At 45.1% G+C, this 19,540-nt stretch overlaps 2 protein-coding genes across 3 annotated transcripts in view; one reads left to right on the forward strand and one right to left on the reverse strand.

Annotated features, from left to right (window-relative positions):
• LOC110201751 (uncharacterized) lies at positions 1-13,109 on the reverse strand. 2 transcript variants are annotated; one of them, XM_020977613.2, is made up of 5 exons: positions 12,723-13,109; positions 10,441-10,567; positions 9,851-9,946; positions 3,194-3,368; positions 1-2,847 (listed from the first exon to the last, which is right to left on the reverse strand). In XM_020977613.2, the coding sequence occupies exons 1-5, from the start codon at positions 12,756-12,758 to the stop codon at positions 1,224-1,226; spliced, it is 2,058 nt and encodes a 685-aa protein (XP_020833272.1). In that variant the 5' UTR covers positions 12,759-13,109; the 3' UTR covers positions 1-1,223. The 2 variants fall into 2 exon arrangements, with proteins under 2 accessions (XP_020833272.1, XP_020833273.1); XM_020977614.2 differs by lacking the exons at positions 3,194-3,368; positions 10,441-10,567; positions 12,723-13,109 and having other exon boundaries at positions 9,851-10,402.
• Positions 12,757-19,540, forward strand: part of LOC110201778 (uncharacterized) — a 23,451-nt gene continuing 16,667 nt past the window's right edge. The window contains exons 1-2 of the mRNA XM_078151860.1: positions 12,757-12,948; positions 13,165-13,294. Coding sequence (XP_078007986.1) covers positions 12,757-12,948; positions 13,165-13,294 — 322 coding nt within the window. The remainder of the gene's footprint in view (positions 12,949-13,164; positions 13,295-19,540) is intronic.

Genomic DNA, 19,540 nt, shown 5'->3' on the forward strand with positions numbered 1-19,540 from the left:
TTAATTCAACTCAAACATTTATTATCCACCAACTGAGTACACAGAACTATTATTGGTGCTGGGGAAGGCACAGAGTTTACATTCAATGTCAAACATGTAGACAAAAAACAAAAGTAACCTGGAGACTTCCCTTGAACAAAAGGGATTAGAAGAGGTGTAGGTGAGGAAAATGTGCATTCCAGGCATGAGGGAAAGCCAGTGTACAGGCCCAGAGATGTAGAATGCTCTGTGTGAGGAACAGATCCCAGTCAAGATGGACTTTGAATTCCATCCTTGGGGCAACAGGAAGCCACTGGAGGTTCTTGGAATGAGGAGCCATGTGGAGAGACAGACTTCAGGAATATCACTCTGGTGGCTGAGGATGAATTGGAGAAGGAAAAGTCTCCTGGAGGAAGGGAGATCAATTAGGAGGCCACTATAATAGTCTGGGTAAAAAGTCTGTAATAGGTTGTAAGTAAAGAGAGGGGAGGGATGTGAGAGATACTGTAGAGGGAAAACAGAAAAGAGTTGATAAAAGAGATACCTAAGAAGTAGGGGGAAAAAAAGGAAAAGGAAGAGGGCCCAGAATAGACTCTTGGAGAACCCCTGATAGGAAGACCAGGAAAGGGGCAATGTAAAGGGGAGAGAGAAGATACAGTTAAAGAGACAGGAGGAGAACCAAGTGTGGGCTCTCTGAGGAACAGAGAACATGGAACCACAGGGTGCCCAAGAGTCACACAGAATGATAGGAAGTAAATAGGAGGATAAGGAGCAAACAAGAGTCTCTTTGATTTGGCAACTAGTTGTCATTGGCAACTCTGAGAGCAGCTTCAGAAGACCATCTGGAATGGAAACCATGGGGTTTTTTTTAAGTCCTGGTGAGACCTGGGTCTGTCCTGTGTAGCTTGGCCAACTCACCTGACGTCCATAGGCCTCAGGCTCTTCCTGAGTAAAACACGGGGGTTGAACTTAAAGGTCTGAGGTTCCTCCCAGCTCTGCACTTAGAATCCTATGACTCAATGTTTTTAGAAAGTTGGGAAAGAGTCAGGGGAGAGAGAGACACTGCAGACGTGTTAGAGTGTGGACGACTTGCACACTGAGTTCCAGGAACAAGCAGAGGAGGACCAGATGCAGTGGGCTGGGGCAGACCTTCCAACACTGATATTCTGTGGTTCTGGGAATCTCCTAATAGACTATAAATGTGCTGCTCTGCCTCATGACCTTTGCAATCTTTACATTCTTTCTTAACATTTTTCCCTAACATGAATTCTCTGATGAAGAGTAAGTTTTGATCTCTGGCTGAAGGCATCCCCATATTTATTACGTTCATAAGGTTTCTCATCAATATGAATTCCCTGATGTAGAGTAAGTTCTGACTTCCATCTAAAGGTCTTTCCACATTCATTACATTCATAAAATTTCTCTCTAGTATGGATTATCTGATGTACATTAAAATGTGAGATCTGTCTGAAAGCCTTCCCACATTCACTACATTTATAAGGTTTTTCTCCAGTATGCACTCTCTGATGTGCAGTAAGTCCTGTTCTGAAACTGAAGGCTTTCCCACATTCATCACATTCATAAGGTTTCTCTCCAGTGTGAATTCTCTGATGTTGAATGAGGTACGAGTGGCACATGAAAACCTTCCTACATTCACTGCATTCATAAGGTTTCTCTCCAGTATGAATTCTCTGATGTATAATGAGTTGAGACCTATGGCTGAAGACTTTCTCACATTCATTACATTCATAAGATTTCTCTCCAGTGTGAATGATCTGATGTACATTAAAATGTGAACTCTGTCTGAAAGCCTTTCCACATTCATTACATTTATAAGGTTTTTCTCCACTATGCACTCTCTGATGTACAGTAAGGCCTGTCCTCAAACTGAAGGCTTTCCCACATTCATCACATTCATAAGGTTTCTCTCCAGTGTGAATTCTCTGGTGCTGAGTAAGGTGTGAGTGCCATTTGAAGACCTTCCAACATTCATTACATTCGTAAGTTTTTTCTCCAGTATGAATTCTCTGATGTACAATGAGTTGAGACCTCTGGCTGAAGACTTTCTCACATTCTTTACATTTATAATGTTTCTCCCTAGCATGAATTCTCTGATGCTGAATACACTGTGAACTCTGTGTGAAGGCCTTCCCACATTTATCACATTCATAAGGTTTCTCACCAATATGAACTTTCTGATGTAGAGTATGTTCTGACCTCCATTTAAAGGTCTTTCCACATTCATTACATTCATAAGATTTCTCTCTAGTATGAATTATCTGATGTTCATTAAAATGTGAGATCTGTCTGAAAGCCTTTCCACATTTATTACATTTATAAGGTTTTTCTCCAGTATGCACTCTCTGATGTACAGTAAGGCCTGTTCTGAATCTGAAGGCTTTCCCACATTCATCACATTCATAAGGTTTCTCTCCAGTGTGAATTCTCTGGTGCTTAATAAGGTGTGAGTGCCATTTGAAGACTTTCCAACATTCATTGCATTCATAATTTTTCTCTCCAGTATGAATTCTCTGATGTTGAATACATTGTGAGCTCTGTGTGAAGGCCTTCCCACATTCTTTGCATTCATAAGGTTTCTCTCCAGTATGGATTCTCTGATGTTGAGTAAGTCCTGTGATCCATCTGAAGGTCTTCCCACATTCCTTGCATTTATAAGGTTTTTCTCCAGTATGGATTCTCTGGTGTCCATCAAGGTGTGAACGCCGGCTAAAGGCCTTCCCACATTCATCACACTTATATGATGGTTTCTTGCTAGTATGAATTCTGTGATGTACATTCAGTTGTGAGACTTTGGGCAATGCCTTCCCATATTCATCACATTTATGGGGTTTCTCTCCAGTATGAATTCTGTGAAGAGAAGTAATAGGTTAATAATAGTTAAAAGGGTCTCCACATTCATTATAGCATTTTTTTAAACAACATATCCTAAGATAACCAGAAGGATATTAAAATTTAAGCATTTCAGACATGCATTACTTAGGAGATCACTTCCTGCAGTAGATTCTGTTACATTTACATAGGTCTGAATAGATTCAAACTCTTGCTCTGGGGATCACATTCATGGAGAACTCTGTCCTACAGACGCTATCCACTGAAGAAAAAGGACTGGTCGTAGACTGAAAATTAAGCCATGTCTGTTTCTTTCATGGCCTCTCACTTTATTAGGATTTTCCTTAGGAGGACTTCTACTTGCCTAGACTGGATCTCCTCATCACACCAGTTCCTTTTCAACCTGGTGTTAGGTTCTGAAGCTTCTCCCCACTTGGAGAAACAGGGATGATCCTTTGTGAGCCGTTCAGGTGAAGATTCTTCTGAAGGAGCACCAAGCTGTGAAGCAGACTTCCTGGGTTCAGGGATAACCTCTGAATCTGTGCAGGTGAAAGTATAAAAAACCCCCTCAAAACTCTTTTACCCTGGCTAGGAGAAAGGTAATTTGCTGCTTACTTAGTTCTGTCTTCTCTCTCCTCCCTCAGGAAATTACTGTCAGGGTCACAGATTAAGACACATAAGACGCCACCTTTTGTTTATCATAATATTTGTAGTGTTTTTACATAGTTCTCTGTGGTTTGTCATTCTTTATTATTTAAAAAGTTCTACTAATGCATTACTATTTCTTCCATGTTATAACATGTGTGAAAGGCAGATAAAGATGCTCTTACAGGCCTGAGAAAAACAAAGGATTTTTATATCATCAAAATATTAAACAGGCCACTGGAACTTAGGTCACTTAATCTGGAAAGTTAGATCCAGTATTAACTCCTACAATATCATGAAAGTAAAATTTTAACTTCTTTTGTTCTTTTCTTACCTCTTTCCAAAAAATAATGTTCATAAACCCTAACGATGAGCTTAATTTCAAGTTTGTGAGACACTGTCATGAAGAATTTGCTGGTAAAATTAAAAAAAAAATAGGAATTTTTTTTGAGAGCTTTATTCTGGAAACATTCAGAAACTTTTTTTTTATAATTCTGGAAACATTTTACTTACACTAAACTAATTATGAGATATATATGCATTTTTAATACTGCCAAAAAGATAGGCTAATGATTTATAAGTTTTGCTAGTACAATAAAGATTTTAAAATGAGCACACATAATATTATTCCTACCCCATTATTTCCCTCACAAGTTATATTTATAATAAAGCCATAAGGAAAACTGCATTACATTGGATCAGCATACCCCAAGGAACAGGGCATAGATGCTCAAGGGTCAGTCTGAAGTTCAACACTCATTTTATTGTGCACAGGTAGTTTTAATAAAACAAAGTACATTTACTGCATCCTCTCCATATTTAGTAAGGACAGCATATTTTCTAAGGAGAAACAAGCTTATGAAAGCTTATGAAATAAGGGCTCCTTGAGGAATAGCGCCTACCAGGAGAGAAGAACATTATACATTCTCCTTCCAACAAACTTTGGTACAAGAAACTCAACAGGAGAATCAGATTTTGGGAAGCCCTGGGAGATGCAGGAGCAGGCCGCAGAGATGGCTTGCTCCTCACCAACAGCCATTCCTTTAAGAAAGGGTATTTTTCAATCAGTGGGGAAATGGGAGCAAACTTGGATAGGACATGCTCAAATAGGAACTTTTCAGGTGGCTAATTTGTCATCTAGTCATTTTTCAGTCACGTCTGATTCTTCATGGCCCCACTTGGGGTTTTCTTGGCAAAGATACTAAGCTATTTTGTCATTTCCTTCTCCCAACTCCTCTGATGGATGAGGAAACCGAGACAAACAGGGATAAGTGACTTGCCCAGGATCACACAGCTAGTAAGTGTCTGGATTTGAACTCAGGTCTTCCTGACTCTAGGCCCTGTGCTCTCTACACTGTGCCATCTAGCTGCCCTGGGCTAACTCACACAGCTCATTTTACTAAATTGTTTGGAATAAAACAGGAGAAATACTTCTTGTTTTAGAGTCCTACATTTTTGATAGTTGCATCATTTTTACTGCACTGAGCACAACTCAGTTGTGGAAACTGAATATCTCTTCAATCCTCTTCCCTGTTTTTTTTTTTATTGGTAATATGCACAACTACTAATTTTTTTGTGAATTTATTCACTCTGCTATGAAGTCTCTCCACTTCCTCATGCTTTTCCTTGGATTTTCCAAGTAAACCACTATACCTTTAGCTAGCGATATCATCCCTCCTATTTGCTGATGTTTACTCCTTTGTTTTCCCCTCATAGCTTACTGCCATATTCAGTACTTCCAGCACTATGTCAAATAATAAATTAAAAAGGAGTTACCTTTGCTTCATTCCCTGTATATACTGGGAAAATTTTCAGTATTCCTCCTTGAGAATAATGCTGGCTCTTGGTTTTAAGTACATATTTTTGATCATATTTAAGAATGAAAATTCCATTCAGGGAAGAGAGGTTTAAAAGAAGTAGTTTATTTTATTCAAGGCCTTTTCAATGTCTAGTGACATTATCATCTGGTCTTTATTTTCTTTACTTCTATTTTTTTTTTGATGCTGAGCAATCCTGGCATCCCTGACATGAATCCAACTTGATTATGACAAATAATCGTTAAAGAAGCTACTTGAGAAGATTAAAAACAAAATACAAAATACAGGATACAAAATAAGCACACAAAACTAACCAGCAGTTCAGTATGTCTCTAACAAAAAAAAAACAACAACAGCAAAGGGGAATGAAAGAGATCCAAAAAATGAGAATAAACAGAAATCATCTGGGAGAAATCTAAGATAAAGAAGCAAACCTGACCTCTCTGAATCTTGTTGAAATGAGACCCATGATGGGAATATGGCTGTCAGAGGGGAATCTTATTAAAAAGAAACAGGAGAGGTCAAAGAGGGAATGGGGTCTCGGTGCATATTAAAGGAAGTGCCTACTATGGGGCAAGCACAGCAGTGCTAAAGCACTCTTACACACATTATCTCATTGGAGCCTTAGAACAAGCCTGTGAGGTAGGTGCCATTATTATGCTCATTTTACAGTTGAGGAAACTGAAGCAGACAGAAGTTAAGTCGCTTGCTGAGGGTCACACAGGTAGTAAGTGTCTGAGGCTGGATCTGAACTCAAGTCTTTCTGGCTCTAAGCCTGGTGCTCTATCCAATATGCTACCTTCCGTCATGCCATGTAGGGAAATCCAGGAAACGGGGGAGGGAAGCCTGGTGGCAAGCATCTGGATGAAGATCAATGGAAGTAGAAACAGAAGCGATTTTATCACTGAAGTAAATACAGACTGGTTAGACTGGGGTGGGGAACATGCGGCTTCGAGGGCCCATGTGGCCCTCTAGGTCCTCAGGAGCAGCCCTCTGACTGAATCCAAACTTCACAGAACAAATCCCCTTCACAAAGGGCTGTGCACCTAAGGACCCAGAAGGCCACATGTGGCCTCCAGGCTGTGCACGTTCCCTACCCCTGGACTGGACAGAAAGAAAAAAGACCGGCCAATCTGGGGACCATAATAAACCTGGTTTAGAGGTATGACATGGTGATGACTTTGTTCTTGTTCAGCTGTTTCAACTCTGTTCAGCCCTTCATGACCCCTTTTGGGGTCATGTCTTGGCAGAGACAGTGAAGTGGTTGCTATATTCTTTTCTGGCTCATTTTACAGATCAAGAAACTGAGGCAAACAGGGTTAAGTGACTTGCCCAGGATCACACAGCTAGTAAGTACCTGAGGATACATTTGAACTCAGGTCTCCCTGACTCCCAGTCCACTTCTCTATTCACCTTCAATTGAACAGACATCTTCTGGAGTTCTCTCAGAGAAAAGCTGAGTAGCTAATCTTCTGATCTGTCTGAAAGACCATTTCATCCTTCTAAAAGAAGGCAAATGGGTTGGAGAACATATCTCTATGCTCTAGAAAACAATACTGGGAAATTCTCTCTTGGACAGGATTCTCACTGAACAGGAAGATCTGGCCACTGGGGTGTAAACGACTGGGAACACTGGGAAGAAATGACGACTTCCTCTCTAGAGCCTGTGATAGAAAAGGTGACGGAATCTGCAAGCCATCTTGTGGGTGGTTTGGTTTTGGGAGAAAGGATTTCCAGCTAAGAAGAAACATGCTACGAGGACTAGGCAGCCGTCTGACAAGATCAGAGAGGATGAAGTGAAAAGTCACCAGCCAACTGTACAGAAGACAGAAGCAAGGGCAGGTAACACTGCACGGCTGGAAGAATGTGGCACTGTCTCGTAAAAACAGCATCAGAAGGTAAGAAAAAAACCTTTTTTTTAAAGCTACATTGGGAGAAAGATCAAGGAAGAGATAAGACTGTTGTTTGGATCAATGGGATGACAGTAACTGACACCAGAGAGAAGACAGAACTGATCCGTTCCTTCTGGCCACTTTTTTTGTGGTTTATAATCTTCGGAGACTTGTCAGGGGCGCCAGGAGGTTTTGACTGGCCACGGTCACACATAGTCAGAAGCAGCTCTTGAGCTTGGGTCTCCCTGAATCCAGGTGCTGCGCTCTACCCACAGACATATGGAAGAATGTATATATTCTGTCCTTGCTTTGAATGGGACTTCTCTTTTGAATTAGTTCTTCCTTTTGGGTACTGCTGTGTAAAAATGCTGTTGTTGGTGAACTTGTTTCCTACCCTGCTACTGGAAGAAGCAAAAATCTTTCCTTTAGCTCCTCTGTTGATTTTTTTCTCAGTAAACCATTATGCCATCAGCCAATATGCAGAAATGTGTCTCCTCTGCCCGTGGTTCTGCCTTGATTTCTTTCCCTTTTCTTCCTCTTATCATTAGCAGGTCTAGAACTATGCCAGGTAACATCAAGGAAAGAGGCATCCTGGCTTTACTCATGAATTTATTGGGGGAAGTCCTGGTCTTTCCCTTGCACGTAAAGCTAGCTTTAGTTTTAGCTATGCATTTCTTTTAACCATATTATAAAATTAAAAAGGTCCTTCTAGGCCAGGCCTTACCTGAGCAGGATTTTTTTCGTTTTGCTTTTGGCACAAATGAGAACGACTGAGCGCTCATTCAGAAAGGCATTGGAATGGTCAGACTACATTGCTATTGTATGGGTGTGGCCTGACTGCCTAACCCATGGCCTTTGTCTATGTAAAGTGTCCCACATTCAATGACAATATCACTTTTGTATGTCCAGCCCCTGACCTGTCCCCAGATGCTCTCTCCTCGGTTCCTAGGTTTCTCTCCCTGTTAATATATTTTCTTCATGCGCAAAGTTCCCCCAGCTCTACTTTATACCTCTCACTTCTTCAGAATAAAGTAGACGCCTCCACAGCTCCACTGCCGTCATGGGTCTCATTCCACAGTCTGAGGGGCGCCATGAAGATCGACTCTGCCCCTTGGCCCTGGAATCTCTCCGTCACTTTGTTTAGTGCCCAGACTTTGTGCCTGTGCTCTGACACCCGGGGCCATCGGCATCACAAATGTTTCCCTTTTGGGAGGTCGTCTCTTGGGAGCTTTTGAGTGTTTCAACAGCAGGAATCTGTCTTCCTAGACTACGGCATCTGCAGCTTGGTGGACCCATGCAGGAATTTGTGTCACTCTGACTTGCTTTTGGTTGGACTTTCAAGATGTCAGAGTCTCAGATTTCTTTTTCAGTTCAGCAGCCCTACATTTTCCCGCCCCTCTGCAGACCATTTTTCCATGGTCCGATCTCCCAATCCAAGTCAAGATTCCCCTCTGACTTATCAGAACTTCTTCCCTTCATGGGCTTCTTCCAGCTTTAAGGAACACGTCGTCATTCCAAGAAAACCAGAGTGTGGACAAATAAGTGTTTGGAGGTCATCAAACTAATCTGGGCATGTAAGCACCAGGCTTTCAACATAGCAGATACACTATAAATAACTGCACACCCAATGCAAATCCCTGCAAACTTTACCCACTCCTCTGTTCTCACTGGTAACTTTATGTATCTTTTAGCCTTTTTGTCCATTATTTCCTTCCCAGGTGAACATCCTTTGATTATCCCCTGGAGAATCACACCCAGCCACCTTCCTAATCTTTGCCAATTTGTTTCTCACTTACCTTGCCTCACCAACTACCTTCTCTTTATTCCACAGTATACTTCCTCCTTGGGTCCTTTTCCTCCTTCACAGTGGATCTCCTTTGCCCTCCTTTAGTTCAAATCCACCTCCTTCAAGTTCTCCCAAATCTGTGCTTGCCCAGTTCAGTCCCTGGCCTTCTACACAACTCCCAAGCCTCCCGGGTCATCGTCACAATTCCCTGCTCTTTATTCAGCTTCACATCCATTCCCTCCTCTAAAGCAACCCAGCCCCACAGACCCAGAGTGACATAAATGGTCACAGTCTGATGCAATGATCCCATAGCTGGGACCGTCCCCCTAAGTGACTGAAAGGAAATGAAAACCCCAGTCTACAGACATAGTTCTAAAGGCTGGATGAGAAAGGTGAAAGGCCTGGAGATGACCCAGTGACTACACAAGGCCTGGCATCTTCTGCGTGACTGACTCTGCAGGCTTGTCACTGAAAAGCACAGACATGAGGAGGATCCACAGTCATGGGGATGGGAAGCAAGCAGGATCAGAGTGCAAGCAACGACTCTAATCAGGGAGAATAACACAGCAACAAAACCTTACTACCCAGAAGAAAAGGACAGAGACACCCAAAGGGCCTACTGGTTATTATAGTTTAAGGAATATACGAACGTGAAGAGAATGAACAGATGAAGGGGAGGCCAGGGAATGGGCTGCCTGCCCCAATGTTCAGTCCTAGCTGAGGCACAGCCAAGGAGGGACGTGTCAGAAGAGTGATGTCCTGCAGGGAAGAGGAGGCTCTGGGAAGGTGCTCAGGCCTGGAAGCTCCCGGGAGAGCTGCCTGGCCACCCATTTAGAAGGGCTTCCCCCACAAATGACCAACTGTCAGTCACCATGACTCACCTGCACAGCTGCTCTGGGAGACATCTCCCTCTGGCACCCAAGGGGCTTCCCCTCTCTCCAGCTGGCAGATCACATCTGGCTTGGAAATGGCCAGGCCTGTTCATGGAAAAGATCTGCTGTCAGAGAATCCCCCCAAAGAGCTCAATCCTGGTTCCTTCACCCCTCTGGAAAAACACAGCATGCTGGGAATGCCCACAGGACCATTGAAGGATGCTCTGAATCTTGTTACCTAGAAGCAGGGAGGAACAGGCCCCGCAGTGGAGCTGGGCTCAGAAAGACACTAGGTCATTTGACCCAAGCCCAGCTAAGAGGATGGAGACTGTTGATGTCTTCAAGATATCTGGCATGAGAAGGGAGGACTTGGGGTGGGGCAGCCTCAGGAACAACACAATGCAGCAGCCAGATTGCAGGTGTACAAAGACCCTTCACCTGGGAACAGGCGAGTAAGGTAACTCTGTATCCTCTATGCCAGAGAGGGACTGGGAATCTCTGGTCTCTGGATGCCAGACAACAGCAAACACTCAAGAATTGCCACAGCACTTCCTAGGAGGAAAGAAAGACCCTGCCTTGGGGCAGCCCGTGGTCCTCACCCAGGCAGACGAGGTTCCTGTAGTTCTCCAGCATCACCTCCTGGTACAGTTCCTTCTGAGCAGGGGTGAGCCACCCCCACTCCTCCAAGGAGAAGTCAATTGCCACCTCCCTGAAGGTCACTGATTCCTGAAATAACAAAGACTTGAGTAAGCGCTTACCCAGGGACAGTCCTTCTGATGGACCAGTGAGGCTGACGGAGTTTGTAAGAAGTAGTTCTTGCCCTGCCTAGGAATGCAGTGTTCCAAGTCCCACATCTATGGAGGACCTACTATGTGCAGGGCTTGTACGAGCTTCTGAACGAGGCAACCAAATGAGACTACTCTCACTGCATTTGTGATGAACTGACCTTTCTGTGTCACAAAGTGCCTACTTGAAAACAACTCTGTGAAGCAGGCCCTGCAGACACTCGTCATCACCCCCATCGTAAGCATGAGAAAGCTGAATCCAAGGAACTCCAGCATCTAAGGCCTGGGAGCAGCCTAAGAGGCCACCTCAGCCAAGTATCCTGTATGTGCTGTGTCCAGCCAGGGCCTGCCCAGGCTCCAGTGGAAGACCCCAGGGAAGGGCCATCCACAGGAGCTGCAGCACCCCATTCCACTGCCCAAGAGCTGCAGCCATGGGGGCTTCCTTACCTCATGCTAAATCTGGCACTCTGCCATTCCTGGACCCAAGCAGAACAAGCCTATTCCCTCTTCCACCAGAGAGCCCTTCAAATACTTGAAGGCAGACATCGTGGTCCCCTGAGTCTGCTCTTCCTTCAAGTAGCCCTCCAATGGCATGTTCCCGAGGCCCTTCTCCTTCCTGGCTGTGGGCCTCCTCACCCCCATGATCCAGCACTTATCCACATCCTTCAGCTCTGGACGTGATAAACGCACAGATGTAGTCTGATGAGAGCAGAGGCCAGAGAAACCATCACCTTCCCAGGCCAGGCACTGTGCCCCCTAACACTGCCTACACTGATCTGACACAGAGAAAAGTGTCCCCTGGGTGGTCACTACTCCAGGGGGATGGTCAGTGAGTCCAGTCAGAACCCACCCTGAGCCTAAGGTGAAGGAGACAATCCAGTTCACACTGAGTGTGCACACTCGTGCCAGTCAACTCTTACTTGAACATGGCTATGTGCCCAAGGTCCCTGCTATGATGGGGTGACATCCTTACCTCTCAGAGTTCTAGGGGTAGGCCTGTTGAGGAAATGTACACTGCCCTTTTTGTCCTCACTGGCCCCTGAGCCCCCATCCAAGGTCTATTTACACAACCAAGTACTCATGATCATGACATTTTAAGATCTTATGTCCTCTGGCCTCTTTTCTTCTAGCCCGTCCTACTTCACCTGGTGACCTGGTCAGCTCCCATGATCTATCTCCCATCTTTGTGTTGAGAATTCTCAAATACATCTACCCTATGCCAGGCTCTCTGCTCAGCTCCCATCTCCAATCCTATTTCAGACATCTCCAACTGAATGTCCAGCAGACATCTTAAAGGCAACCGGTCCAAACCGGAATTCATTCTCTTCCCCCAGTCCCCATCAGTGTTCCAGGGCATCCTCCTCTCAGTCCCCAGGCTCCCAATCTGGGCATCATCCTGGGTGCCTCATTCCCCTCACTCCCCCATCCAAGGTGTGCCCAGGCCTGTCCATTTCACCTAAGCAGGTCTCTGGTCAATTTCACCTCTGCAACATTTCTCCAACAGGCCCCCTTCTCTCCTCTGACCCTGCCCCCACCCTGGTGCAGACCCTCCTCACCTCGACTATGGCCCTATCTGCTGCCCAATCCACCCTGCACCATCCACCAAGGTGATCTTCCTGAAGGGCAGGCTGGACCAATCACCCCCCACTCAATAAACTCCACCGTCTCCTGATGGGATAGAGGATGTTCTGTCCTGACCCCACTGTTTCAATCCTCTCCTACATCAGCTCCTCCGCACACGCAATGAGCCAGTGACCCCGGCCCCTTGCTCTTCCCCAACAAGATGCTCCAAGCCCAGACTCCGGGCATTTTCTTGGCTGTGCCCCATGCCGGCAATGCCCTCCCTGCCCATCCTCCTCCTGGTCTCCTTCAAGCTGCAGCTAAAACCCCACTGCTGGCCCGGGACTGTCTGCAGGTGGTCTGGGTGCTCTCCCCCAGCAGACTGGGCACTTCCCTGAGGGCAGCCCCCTCCCATATTCCCGAGGCTGGGCATCCCCCAATGTCCATGCCCTTAGGCATTCCCCCCTCCCACAGTGTTGCCTCCATCAGGGCGCAGCCCCAAGCTCGGCACGGGGTCCTCCCCCCCGAGGGCTCACCTGGGGGGCAGGAGCTGCTGGGTGTGCAGGGGCCATGTTCCCTGCTGGGCTCCTGGACTGGCCCAGCCCTCCAAAGGCAGCCACAGGGTGGAGAGAAAGCGAGCTGGGGAGCAGCCTCGAGCAGGACTCTGGGGCTCGGCTGGGGACGGATGCCTGCCCACCACATGCCGCGCCCAGGACCCTTGGCTCCAGGCCACTTGCAGGGACCTCCTCTGCCCCACCTGGGGTAGCACCACGCGGCGGGGCTTCGTCTGGCTCCTGATTGGCTCTCAGGCCTCAGCATCCCCCCGCTGATCCAGCCAGTCACCACATTCTCTTTGGCAGCGGTCTGAATGGGGGGGCGGGGGTTGATTGTGGGCCTGAGGGTACGGAAGTAAGGTCATCAGCCTCCACCCCAAACGAGGCTCCAAGGTGTTCCCGCAACGCTTTCTGGGAATTGTAGTTCGTGGAGCTGGCGGCTTTTGTCTACGCCTGGCTCCCTCCACCTGGCCCAGGTGCTGACCAGGCGCACGTAGGGCAGCGAATGCTCTCCCTAGCTGCTCTCTGCCTGGGTCGAAGCCTTCGGTCCCACTGTAGGGGAAACAAGACCTCCCTCCTTCCCGTTGTCACCCTTGGGTTATCTTCAGACTTTCCCTGTCTAGCACTGTCCCACACCCCCACCCCATGCCCATCCCCTAGTCCTCCTCCCTCTCTGCTCCCCACTCCCCACTCCCCACTCCCAGCTCCCTCCCTCCCCAGCACCTCCTGGTCGTCCCCTCCAGCCTGCCCCATGGGGATGGAGCTGCCTGACTGGGCCCAGCCTTCCATCTGGTCTATTTCTCAGTCAACCAAAAAGCACCTACTGGGTGCCGAGCCCTGCACTCCTTTCTGGGGATGCAAAGAGCAGAAGGAGGGTGTCCGTTCCCCTGGGAGTATGCTTTCTAGCGGGCGGAAGGGTGCAGCTCCGGACGAGTCACTCGGGACAAAGTTAGGGTTTGTTTTCTCAGTTAGGAGAATGAGGTCAAGGGAACCCCGGGGATTCAAGACTCGGGGGCATTCTGTGCTGCAGAAGGGGAAAGGGAAGAGGGAGAGAAATCCCTCTTCCCAAGCTGACCATGGTCAAACAGCCACCTGCCCAGAGGGAGACACCCCCATACAGCAGTTTGGGGGTTTGTTAGCTCAAGGGAGTTTAAGACCCGGTTGAGAAAGCAGAAGCACACACTGGTCACTCAATGGAAGAAATAGCAGAGCAGAGAGGTGGCTGGAGGCTTAAGAAAAGACTTAGCTCTGGCAATTGAAAGTTGAATTGCAAAGAGGAGCAGACTTTGGGAACTGAATAGAGTATCCCACCCAACAGAGACGCTGCAGCCAGAGGGAGCTGCTTTAGGATTTGACAAAGAGAGACGGGAATTCCAGGGCCTAAAGCACCAAAAGTTGTGAGTCGCTTTGCCCACATATATTTTCTATGTGTCCTACTACTATTGTACTTAATCTATGTGCCCGGGGACAGTGTGTATTAGTATGAGAAGGCACCTCGGGTATATAAGAAGACATTTTGTAGCTACTACTTTCACTGTGTAGTATTAGTAATGCCTTTGATAAGAGCTATTCGTGTCTACTGGCTTATTATTAGTGGGAAGCACCCTGTTGGGGTCTCAGGATAATTTTAGTAGTAGGTACACCTAGAACTCAAGGTAGTGGCTGCCTTCTATAGACCCAAATCATAGTTGATTGTGAAAATTGAAAGAAGGTAGCAAAAGAGGAGAGTTGCTACAATAGTATTTATGAATACCCTCAAATTAGCTCCCCTTCCCAAAGCCTTGTCCAGGTTAAACATCTCCTGATTCTTTAATCTTTGACCTGAACTAGGGTTTATTGAAAATTTTGATTTGCTCTGCAAAGGTTCCCGCTTATCCATGTCCATCTTAAAATGTGAGACCCACCCAGAGGTGAAGACAGTATTTTAGGTGTGATCTCTCCAGGGTAGGCTTCCTGGAGGCAGCAGAGTTAGCACCATCTTAGATGCTGTGGCTCTCTTAGCATCAGCCTGAGATCGCTTCAGCTTTCTTAGATATGCTGCATGATATTGCTGAAAATCCACTGGATCCCCCAGCTATTTTTCAGTTGGCCATATGGTGAGCCTCCTTATGGTTGGGAAATTTTTAAAAAATCTAAATGTAAGACTTTTCACTTGTTCCTGTTTGATTTCATTGTATCATGTTTGGCCCAGTGTTCTAACCTGTTAGCATTCTTTACCCAGCTTTGTGTTATTTGAGAACTGGATAGGTTTCCCATCCATGTCACTGGTAACAATGTCCAGCACAGCAGGACCAAGCTCAGAGGCTGGGGGGCATTTCTCTTGAGACATCTCTTCTTAATGCTGTCTAGCCATAAGTGAGCATTGACTTGGTCTGACTTTTCAACCCGTCCTGAATGGAAGAAATGTACTGTCACCTAGCACAAATGCCATTATTTCTTTACAAAAAAAATCACATGAGATACTTTATCATACAGATCTAAGGAAACTTCAGCTACGTCTTTGTCCTGATCTGCCGGTCTAGAAACCAGGAGAAAAATGCCTCTCTCTATGTGCCCAAGTAGATAGATGAGACCCAGGTGAAATTTGGGAAGAAGATCTAAAGGTTAGCTTTGGCCCAAGTCTGTGGTGTCCCTGAAGGGGGAAGTAGAAAGATACTAAATATGCCATGCAAGTCAGGTACAGAACAGTATTTATTTCCTCCCCCACCCCCACAAACAGGCACTGACAAAAAGACCTAACCAAACAGCAGCATCGTAAGCACTGTTAAATAGCAAGTTCCAATAATCATAGCTTCAGGTAGAATCTCTTCCTCTACTTCCTTAAAGAGCTGGATCAATTCTCAATCTCCTGTCTCCTTTACCTGTCTTTGAGACTTTCCAGTTAACAAGCTGCCCTAAATACTCAGCTTCCAATTCCCATCCTCTCAAGAATTTCAAGTTGTATATACTAGGAAACACATAGAGTGTTTTACAAACAATTTAAATTCATACCTGTTATCATTAGGTTAGCTTAAAGTGTGACAGGCTAGAATATGATAAGTTACTGCTTTTGCAATTTCTTACCCTAATATTCTAAATGACTGATTTGTTTTCTCAGGGCGTTTTGTTGATTAGACGAGCCAAGTTTTCCCAAGCAGGGAAGCCTTTGAGAGTTCTCACAGAGGGAGTTAAATAATTTTCAGCTTGAACTGTACAGGGAAACATTTAAGATCTTATATAATAATCACAGATCACAATAACCAATATTTTTACCATATCCAATATTTGTATATTGTTAGATTTATTATGGGCTTCCTATAGATTTTTCCTGAAAGACAGATGGATAGAATTAATCAGATGATTATCTAACTTTACTCTTAGATGAAAGCTGGTTAAAGACTGATCTCTAGAAATCTTTTCCTTTGTAATTTCTAGTTCTTAATGGAAGTCAAAAGACTGTACCTTAAGCTAAACATGGGGCTAGATCCTGAAATCTTAAAATACTGACACCCTAGTTCAATTACTAATCTGCTACTGATTTAACATATTTACATCAGTCTTTTAACTATTACATCCATAACCCAAAAGAATGAAAGAAGAGTTCACATTTCTAACAATATTTCTAATACAATAAATGACCAAAGGGGCAGCTAGGTGGCACAGTGGATAGAGCACTGGCCCTGAAGTCAGGAGGACCTGAGTTCAAATCCAGCCTCAGACCAAACACTTGACACTTATTAGCTGTGTGACCCTGGGCAAGTCACTTAACCCCAATTGCCTAAAAAAAAAAAAAGCAAAAAACAAACAGTAAATGACCAAATTAATGTTAGACACTTTCCTCTGACACATTATAAATCAGATACCTGAGGTATAATAAATTTCACTTGAAATGAGACCAGAATAAATTCAATTACACTAGATTTTATTTTCTAATTGGTATCATATAGAACCTCAATTTATTTTTTTTTAAATTTTTAATATTTAGGCAATTGGGGTTAAGTGACTTGCCCAGGGTCACACAGCTAGTAAATGTCAAGTGTTTGGTCTGAGGCTGGATTTGAACTCATATCCTCCTGACTTCAGGGCCGATGCTATCCATTGCACCACCTAGCTGCCCCCAAGAATCTCAATTTCTAATTAAAAGCAGTATTACATGTTACACAAGGGCTATTTATTCCAGACAATTCATATTATGGAGGCATTATTTCCAGCTAAGCCCCCTGAAAAAGATTATTAAAGTGGTAGTATACAAGATATTTTTTAATTATCACACTTAGCAACACCTTGCTTATTTATTTTCTCCTAACTTTATATAATTGTCTGCACTGGTTTTTAAATCAAGTTACAAAATTTTTACTTAATCTTCCAACCACATCCCAGACTATACCTTATTCCACTGGTTTCTAATATTTCTCTTATCTGAATTCCTCTCATCCTCTCCTTGGCCACAGTTAGAAAGGGAAAGAAAAGAGACTGTCTTTTTTTTTTAATTTTTAAAAGCATTCCAAGTTCTTCTTACAGAGGAGTCAAACTTCCACATGGCTGGGGGCTGGTGGGGCGGGTTGGTCTCACCTCAGTTCTTTCACAGATTTTTCTAAATCTCCCTTAAAACAAATTCTAAAGAATGTTAATGCAACCCTCCAACCTGATCTCAATCCAGGGCCATGAAAGGAAAGGAAGGATCTTTCCCTTTAAACAGTATGTATTTGAAAGCCCTCTCACCAGTGCAGGCTTTAGGTTTATGGACCAAGTGTCATTCAAAGCCATTACTCACTTGCATCACAGTCATGCTGGCTTTTCTTTTTGTCTTCCTTTCTTCATGAGCACAAAAAATCCCTTTCGTGGCTATTTAATTTCACTTTAAATAAATTTGTTGGTGTGAGAAGGTATAGTCTAGGCAAATAAAAGTCCCCTCTAAGGAAAACTCCCAACACAGTGAGAAGTCATGAAAGGTGATGCTTCAATCTAAGGCAGGGCTTTCACCTCTTGGGCAGTCTGGTGAAGCCTATGGACCTCTTCTCAGTAATGTATTTAAATGTATAAAATAAAACACCCAGGATTACAAAGGAAACCAATTATACTGAAATACAAGCAGGGTTGTGCTGGAGTCAGCTCGTAACCAGCTCCACAGAGCCAACTGCTGAATTTTCAGTGTGAGCATTTCTACCTCAGAAATTGGAAAATAATACAAATAAAGGCTTGACTTATGGTTTTGTTGATGTATAGACTTATGTGATAGAGAAAAAAGTGTTAGAGAAAACATTAACGGTTCAAATAAAATTTAAAAGTGTATCAAGCTACACTCTCCCTCCCCCTGAAAGCTGGTTGTTAAACATTGGCCAGCACATCACTATTATCAAAACACGTTAATGGGGGCAGCTAGGTGGTGCAATGGATAGAGCTTCAGCCTTGGAGTAAAGAGGACCTGAGTTCAAATGCAGCCTCAGACACTTGATATTTACTAGCTGTGTGACCTTGGGCAAGTTACTTTACCCTCATTGCCTCAAAAAACCCCCAAACCCCACAAGTTAATGGAACCCATGTTAAGAACTCTTGACTCAGGCCCAATCCTTTTTCTATAGTGGATAATAACTGTAGGAAAGAGTGTTCATAAATGTGAAACCCAGAGGAAATGTTTCAAAGTCTATTCAGACCTATCTAAATGTAACAGAATCTATTAGAGGAAATTACTTCCTAAGTAATTAATGTATGAAATCCTTAAATTATAATGCCCTATTGGATATCAAAGGACAGAACATTTAGAAGTGCAACAAATGTGGGAACATTTTGACCATAGACCATCCGTAACTGTGCCCTACAGGAGAGGGCTCACAGGTCATTGTGCATTGGGGAACTCATACTGAAGAGAAACTTTATAACCGCAACACGCCAGCGCTCAGATCCTACTCTTCATGGGGAATTTGCCCCACAAATATAAAGAATGTTGGGAGGCCTTCAGTCACAGAACGCATATCCTTGCGCCCACTAGGTGGCGCCATAGTGCACAGAGCGCCAGGCCTGCAGGCCAAGGGCGCTTGTCTCTCCGAGTTCAAATGTGGCCTGACATTCAGCTCTGGACGAGTCACTTCAGCCGGGTGGCCTCAGTTTCCTCATCTATAAAATGAGCTGGAGAAGGACACGGCAAGCCCCTCCAGCGTCTTTGCCAAGAAAACCCCAATGGAGCCAGGAAGAGTCGGACGTGACTACGGCAAGGGCTGGTCACAGACCGTGGAGGGTCCCTCGTTCCAATTCGTCCTCCGTTCAGCCGCCAGTCAGGTTGCTCCAGACTCAGTAAACTCCGTGGCTCCCAAATGGTCTGGCATTCAAAGCCCCCTCCTCCCTTCTCAGTCTTGCTACTCCTTGCTCCCCATACTACGCCATCCAGAGATTCCCCCCCCCCGGCTGTCCCACGCACAAAACCCTGCATCTCCAGGCTCTGGGCATTTCCTCTGGCGGCCCCCATGCCCGGCGCGCTCTCCCTCCTCCACTCCAACTGTTGCCCTTCCTGGCTTCCTTCAAAGTCTGGAGGACAAGTTCCCCACCTCCTACACGAAGCCTTCCCGGTGTTGACTACCACCTATTTGTCTAGTCTGTGGTTGCTTTGTATAGGTTTGTTTGCATGCTGCCTCCCCACTATTTTGCCTCTTTTTGTATCTCCAGCACTTAGGGTTAGGCTAACCCTAAACCTAAATTCGAACCTGGCACACAGGAGGCGCTTAATCAACGTTTATTAAGTCAAATTGAGCCCTTGGAGGGGCCAGGGGTCAGGCTGGAGAAAGCCACTAGCTAAGGGGACCGCAGAGGCGCCGAACTGGGCAGGG

This window comes from Phascolarctos cinereus, unplaced genomic scaffold, assembly GCF_003287225.1.
Source record: "Phascolarctos cinereus isolate Bilbo 61053 unplaced genomic scaffold, phaCin_HiC Scaffold_4;HRSCAF=312, whole genome shotgun sequence".
Lineage (NCBI taxonomy): Eukaryota > Metazoa > Chordata > Mammalia > Diprotodontia > Phascolarctidae > Phascolarctos > Phascolarctos cinereus.